This window comes from Seriola lalandi, unplaced genomic scaffold (assembly GCF_002814215.2).
Source record: "Seriola lalandi dorsalis isolate HSWRI2012SDOR001 ecotype SW California unplaced genomic scaffold, Sedor1 jcf7180002054800, whole genome shotgun sequence".
In the NCBI taxonomy this organism is placed as follows: Eukaryota; Metazoa; Chordata; class Actinopteri; order Carangiformes; family Carangidae; genus Seriola; species Seriola lalandi.
The window spans coordinates 5,232-12,486 of NW_019525353.1; the positions used below are offsets into that span (position 1 = coordinate 5,232).

Consider the following 7,255-nt stretch of genomic DNA (forward strand, 5'->3'; position numbering starts at 1 on the left):
GCGGTCGACAACCCGGCCGGTGGAGCGCGGAGGGCGCCGAGAGCTGGACCAGATGGACCCCACCGCTGCCGAGATGTCACAGTGGAAACTCCGGCGGGACCCTCGGTGAATGCATCTCCGGCGGGGCCGGAAGGCGACGTCCGGGTGAAGGTGGAGTGCCCCAGACGCAGGTCCAGGCAGGCTGCAGCCGGAGCAGGTCAGCGGCCGAGCACTGAAGCATCACCAGCACTGGCAGGTGGACGGGCAGTAGAAAGAGCCAGACACATACGGACAAGATGTTTGTCCTACCGTCCACATTGTGGACGAGAACTCAGGCAGTGTTCACCAGGTAAACGTCACGTGAGGCTCAAGCCGGAACAGAACAGGTGAGCTAACGGGAGGCTAGTTAAGACTCACACGGACGTAGTGCCAGTAGGTCGTAGAAATATTCCAAATGAAGGCAATTACAAGGTCCGATTAGGTTTATAGAAACTATAAAATAAGTCAGAACTTCTGAAAAGTTGAATTTTTTTTTTTTAAAAGTTAAAAAGTTAGGTTACCGGCGAGCAGCGGCAGCAAGTTGCGCCAGCGTTCACTCTTGTTGCCATGGAAATTGATATATATATAATATATGCTGTAAATCAAAAATGTTTTGTATGCATCAAATGTGTCTATCAGTCAAATTAAGCTCAATGTCTTTGTTTTAACTCAAGTGTGAAAACTAAGTTGGTTTGCAATGTGGACAATTAACATGTAGCTTTACTTTTTAAATGTCAACTTTAGTGGTTGTGCTGTAAAGGTGCAATATAAGATGTGGTCAAACTTTATTTAGAAAAATGAATTAACACTATCAACAGTGTGTGAATCAGCCACAGTGACGATGTTTAATGATCAAGACCTCCATCTGTTGTATTTCAGTTATCTACAGAAATGCGCATGCGCACCAGCCCCGACCTGTCCTGTGTTGTAATACCACTTTGTGACACTAGACGCTGTGTGAGTCAGTGGAGCGTCAAGTCTGCCCTCAGTCCCACGAAGAAGAACAACTTCCGGCAGCGCTTGGAGTTAGCGCCACAGAAACACAGGAATGGCTGAACCTCCTAAAAGACGATATTCATCTGCATCCTGAAGGACCGCTCCCGACAAGAAACCACGTTCAACGGCAAAGAAAAGAAGCAACACGACTAAATCTGGATGTGTTTTCCACCGCTGGAGAAGCTGCTGAGAGGAAAGAGATGCGGCTTGATGCCGAGCTCGCAACTTTCCTGTTAGCCTGGTGGGTAGCATCTATGTTAGCTCTGAAGCTAACAGTATAATCAGTGCAACGACTGACAAACATTTCAGGTGGGGATATTGACGTTGTGGACAGACGGTTTAACGGTTAGTATGATTGTGTCTGTTGCTCTCGGCTGTTAGTGACGTGGGCAGCTAGTGACGTCAGTGACTTCAGGCCCATCTTGTAACTGACTGTAACGTGAGATTGTATGGAGCCAGTAGACCGAGTGAATACACGTCGTTGTTACCACTTTACATTACTGTTAGGAGATCAGCCAAGATTGAAAGTGAACTAGGTCTTTACATTTCTCAGGAGCTTTCAGCATCCCTCTGTCTTCATCAGGACCTGAGCCAGTACAGGTGCAATACCGCCTCCACCTGTCTCACCAACGGCAGAGAGTCCAGACACAGTGAGGAGGGTCCAGGTGAGTAACATGCTGTCATTCACTTTCAACAGTAAGACTTGTCTTTACCACTGATTAAATCAGACCCACAGTGTAAATATGTTCATACTGCTGATCCTTAATAATGAATATACCACTGTCTATATTAGTTATGTATTTTACATTATATCCATATTTGTATTACTCAATTTGTTTATTTAGTGTGTACAATGAATTCTTATCACACTTGTTGTTTACTCTTAATTTTCTTGCATTTACATTTTGTAATATTCATACTGTATTTATTTTAGTATATTCATATTTATCCTCACAATTTATTATATGCACACAACAGACTTAACATGTTTGAATATAAAGAAGTTGTATGATCTTAACTAATTGTCCTATCACATGTTTGTCTGTCTCAGAACCAGAAGTCCAGTCTGATCACCACCAATGATGGAGCAGCACCTGCCTTTTCTTCTGCATCCGGCCTCATCAACCACATTACATCAACACCTTGAGGTATTATTCCTGCACATAACAGATATTATCTATACTGTGATCTTTTGCACATCCCCTAATCAATACCTCAGTGTCACACACTTGCAGGAATATTGGAGGAAAAACTCAGGAAAATCTTCATTATGTTGTGATTTCTTTACTGTGCTGCTGCTACTGTTAAAATTCATACCAGACACGCTCCATAAAAACCATCAACAAAGCAAAGCTTCATAAGAAACTTTATTTCACATGAAAACTGCATTAATTTCAACAATTTACAATCAAGTGGAGACGTGTAGAAAAGAATGTGATGAATTAAATGTTTGCAATTTATAATCAACTGATGAATTAAAACTAGAATCCAGTTGTGGATGAAGCTGCAGGTGAACTTCACTGTCACAAGACAAGTTTGCATAATAAAGAGGTGGATAAATCTTATTTAGTAACAAGTATAAATTATAGTAGAGATGTAAAATAATCCTTCATAGCTCAGTGAGGACGGAGCAACAGTCTGACAGGTCGACTGGAAGCTGCTGCAGCCAGTGATGGAGGGAAGGAGCCGTTATTCATCATCAGTCTTAGTGTTAGAAAACGTTTTACACTGTGGTTTTACAGTTTAACGTTAGCACACATGCTAACTTCAGCTACAATAACAAGTTACTCCTCATATATATGATATTAGCCTGTGAGACTAATGTAACAGTTGTGACAGCTAACCGTGTTATCAGCATCTTCACACAGCTCAGCCAGGAGCCTGTTGCTGTCAGGCTGAATATTTGTTTTATATTAAATTTGCCATTGTTTTACTAAGTTAACTTTTTTTTGTGTGTGTGATGCTAAAAAACTGAAGCCAGATTTTTTTTTTTTTGAAATTCTCCAAATCTCTTGTGAAAACAAAACTTGACTGATGTGGGTGGATTGTTTTGGTGTTGGAAATGGGTTTACCAGAGCCATTAACATTATTACACATCTTTTTCTTTTTTGTCTTTTTGTTCATTTTGAATAAACAGAAGAAACTTTTCGGCTGCAGAAACAAACCCTCCGTCCAGAGACAAAGGTTCTGTAAAGGATCGTCTCTGCCACTAGATGTCGCTCTACAGCAGCAGCATCATCAGCAGCTCGTTGTTCCTGGCTTCACCTCTGATGCTCTGCTTCTCTGTGAACTGATGATCTGTGCAGCGTTCACAAACACACGCAGCCTCTGTTGTTAAACTGCTGCCTGTGTTTCCTGCTCCGGCTGCTCAGCCCTTTCCTTTGACCTCGTCCTCCTGCTTCCTCCCATTCTTTCACTCTCCTTGTGGAAAATGAAAAGGAAAGTTGCGAGAAGACGACGATGTTGTTCATCGTTCTGTAAAACACGTTAAATATGGGAGAAAGTGGAACCAGCGATTGAGCGGCTCAGGGTGAGTGTCTTTGCTTGATTTCATCACCATGAACACACACTGTATTTTATTTAGATTCTCACACACACACACACACACACACACACACACACACCCCCCGTCCTGCTGCCACAGATGCTCACTAGAGCAACAAATGTGGACTAATCCGCCACTGAAAATAGTCCCCAACAGATGCACTATTCCTCCTGCTTGTTTGATAAAAGCTTCAGTTACTGACTCTTAGTAAAGGAAAGAGAAACTATACATTTGTGAACTAGAGAAAATCTTTACATATCAGCAGATATTTGCATGTGATGCAAAACAACAGACGCCACTGAACCGAATCTCTCCTGAGAAAACAGACGGTCGGTACATTATATAAACTACAGACAATAACAGTTGTTTCTTTAGGGTTTTATTTCTGCTGCAGAGCAGGGCAAGTTCTCACAAGTATCTTTAGATGTAAAATTAAAATAATAATCTTCTTCTTTATCAAACTTTCCTCTGAAAACGGTTACAAGGTGCAGCACAAGTCAGTTTTATCCAGTTTCCATAGACTTTTATCTGCTTCACTGGTTTCACTTTGTATTTCATTGGTCTCAGTTTGTTTCTCTGTTGAACTTCATTCTGAAAGATGCTCCACAGATGAAGTTTATGACTTTATGGCAGAACTGTATCAGTTGTAGACGTCATGGTTTGAACATGAGCTGTAGGAGTTCAGTCACTGCGAGTGGTTGTGTGAACTCTGCACTTTATTATGGATTGTCTGTTTGCTTTTACACACCCACTGATGGGAATTTTTGCCCTTCATTAAAAATATGAGCTGGAGAAACGTGTAATTTTGGGGATGAATAAAAGGCGTTGGTGTTAAAATATGTTTCTGTGCTGCGAGAGAAGTTCGTCGACCTGAGGAGGATTTCATTTTGCTGCAGTTACAGCCACACAATGAGCTCTGTTGTTATTGACCTGAGAGAGAAAGGCATGCAGGGGCAGCTGATTACCAGAGCTCTCTGTGTGTGTGTGTGTGTGTGTGTGTGTGTGTGTGTGTGTGTGTGTGTGTGTGTGTGTTGCAGTGTAAAGAGCCAGGTTGAAGCTCTACGTCAGTGTTGATTCAGGAGACGTCGGAGGCGGACAAACTGGACCTGCAGCTCTCTCCTCTGCTGCTTGTCTCCTTCAGATCAACATGGCTGAAACACACAGGGCGCCGGCGCAGGGCAGGAAGGTGAGTTCACAGCTGATCAACAGGCAGCAGGTCAGAGATCAAAAACCCGACAACACACCGACAGGAAACACTTCAGTCTGACAACCTGTCTCTAAGCTGAGCTGCTGTGATTGTAGTTTTATTTCTCAGGCGACTGTGTTTCAGTTTTCTGGGTTTTGAAAGAATGTCAACCTGCTAGGCAACAAATGTCAAGCTGTTTAGACTAAAACAACGCAACTTCCTGTCAGAATTATCAAAATAAAAGCTGCATAAATGAATATCTTAGTAGGTATATGACAGCAAAAACAAAAACAGTTATGCTACTTTATAATAGTGTAACTTATTTTATTTGATATAATAATTTTAAATATAATAATGTAATGGAAAGGAAACTATTTTAACTTGATGTTTCAAGATCAAACTTCTGAGTACAGGAAAGAAAGTAAAGTCATGATGTAAAATAGCAGAGATTTAAATAATTTAAATGCATTCATATGGACGACAAATATATACTGTATATATATATATGCATAAGTACATTTTACAACATCCTAGGCTTAGTTATAAAAATAAATGAAGAAATATATAAAACATAAAAGTGTGTTATTGTAAAATAGTCTCATCTAAAATCAGTAAAACCTCATCAGTTTGTCAAGTTTCAGTCTCTGAATTATTTCATTGTGATCAGTGCTTCTCTCAACCTGAGGATCTTCTTCTTCCCCTTAAAGCCTGTAGCTTCATCCGTGAACCTCATATCGGCTGCTTTTATTTTGAAGGTCAGGCTGATCTCAGACCTGACGCAGCACGTGTTGGTCACACGGTGTGTGAACGTGCTGCTCTGACCTCGGTCGGTCAGTTGTTATAAATGAGAACCAGGAAGTGTGACTGAAATACACAGCTTTTATTTTTTTTACATTAAATAATGTCTGTTACTTTCTGTTATTATTATTATTATTATTATTTTTATTATTATTATTATTGTTATTATTTTGTCAGACCACTGCTGCAAATTTGACACTTTTTTATTGGTAAAAAATATAATACAGTAAATAAACTTAATTGGTTCCATCTCAACAAATACTGCTCAGATTTTGACAGTCCCCAGAGGAACGACCTTTTCTCCGGCGCCACCTTCAGGCAAATATCTGAGTCACATCATTTTTAGTGATTTAAATACACACATTGAAAATGAAGTTACAGTCGTTTTCATTTGTTCCTTTCAGAAATGGGGGATTCCACAGAGAGGTGGAGCTGATGAGAGTAAAGCGAGAGGCCGCTCCCCCGACCGAGATGCTCCCAGGAATCTGGTAACATGACCGACGTGTTAAATAAGAACCTGATTTTAATAACAGCAACATCAAATCAACAAACAAAGTCAATAAGTAACTAATTTTAAATTTATAGTGTCCATGCGTTGATTTAAAATGTACATGAGAGAAGCTTTTCAATTGGGCGCAGTTTTAAGCAAGATGCAGATTAAATTGAATTAGTAAAAATGTGTTATTCATAGTCATATTGTTTATTCAGTGTAATACATAAACAAACTTGAAATATTCAAATATGAAACCATATAAAGTAACATCTGTACACGTTTTCCTGCTTCCACTCTTTTTGTTTGACGCTACTTCTTTTTATTTCAATGTATTTTTATTTTTCTTTATTTAGAATTTTAGTATAATTCATGTTACTGTCACTGTTGAGGATGAAGCGACAATAACACAAGAAGAAAGTCAGAACTTTAAATGAAAAAATAAATCATGAGAATAAAGTCATAAACAGACTTATTATGAAAAAATTTCATTGGTGCATTAGACAGAAAAAAGTCACATTGTTAGAAATTTCAGAAAACTATTTTATCATGAAAAAAATAATTTTATTAATTACAAGTAAAAAATGTAGTCTGATTTACCCAAGCTAATCATAACATTTTGTAATTATCTTTTTATAGGAAACATAATTTTACTTTTTCTAGTATAATTGTGACATTATTCAGAAAATATCAACAATTTTATCTTGAAAAATTCTGACTTTCTTGTAAAATTATACCTTTATTTTGTAATATTGTTAAATTGCATTTTTTTTACGATGTTACAGCTTTTATGAATTTATGAAAAGATTTATCAAATCACCATTTCATTCACACCACTCCGTGTTTCCTGAGTTTTTACATGTTTTTATTTTTCTTTCACAGGTGTTCATGTCTTTGTTTCATCACTACGACGCCATTAAGATCCGGGTTGAATAATTAATCATGATGAGTCGTGTAAACGTTTGTGTTTGCAGGCGGTTCCCTTCAGAGGTCACGTCACAGGCGGGATGCGGCCGGGGAAGAAGGTCGTAGTGATGGGCGTTGTGGACTCCCGTCCCGACAGGTGACGTCCGTCCTCCTCACATCAGTTTTTAACTCACTTCTTTTCCTCACTTCTTCACTTCTTCACTTCTTCACTTCTTCCTCACTTCTTCAGAGAGAGAGAGAGAGAGAGAGAGAGAGAGAGAGAGAGAGAGAGAGAGAGAGAGAGAGAGAGAGAGAG

At 39.4% G+C, this 7,255-nt stretch overlaps 1 protein-coding gene and 1 long non-coding RNA gene across 2 annotated transcripts in view; both read left to right on the plus strand.

Annotated features, from left to right (window-relative positions):
• Positions 1 to 905: 905 nt before the first annotated feature.
• On the plus strand, positions 906 to 2,157 carry LOC147817961 (uncharacterized). The gene is made up of 3 exons (XR_015438452.1): positions 906 to 1,255; positions 1,598 to 1,679; positions 2,066 to 2,157. It is a non-coding gene; the product is annotated as an uncharacterized LOC147817961 (long non-coding RNA).
• Positions 2,158 to 3,169: 1,012 nt separating this feature from the next.
• Positions 3,170 to 7,255, plus strand: part of LOC111669637 (galectin-related protein-like) — a 6,071-nt gene continuing 1,985 nt past the window's right edge. Inside the window, exons 1-4 of the mRNA XM_023426022.2 lie at positions 3,170 to 3,544; positions 4,597 to 4,745; positions 5,948 to 6,031; positions 7,008 to 7,096. Of these exons, the coding sequence (XP_023281790.1) occupies positions 4,707 to 4,745; positions 5,948 to 6,031; positions 7,008 to 7,096 (212 nt within the window). The 5' untranslated portion in view covers positions 3,170 to 3,544; positions 4,597 to 4,706. The remainder of the gene's footprint in view (positions 3,545 to 4,596; positions 4,746 to 5,947; positions 6,032 to 7,007; positions 7,097 to 7,255) is intronic.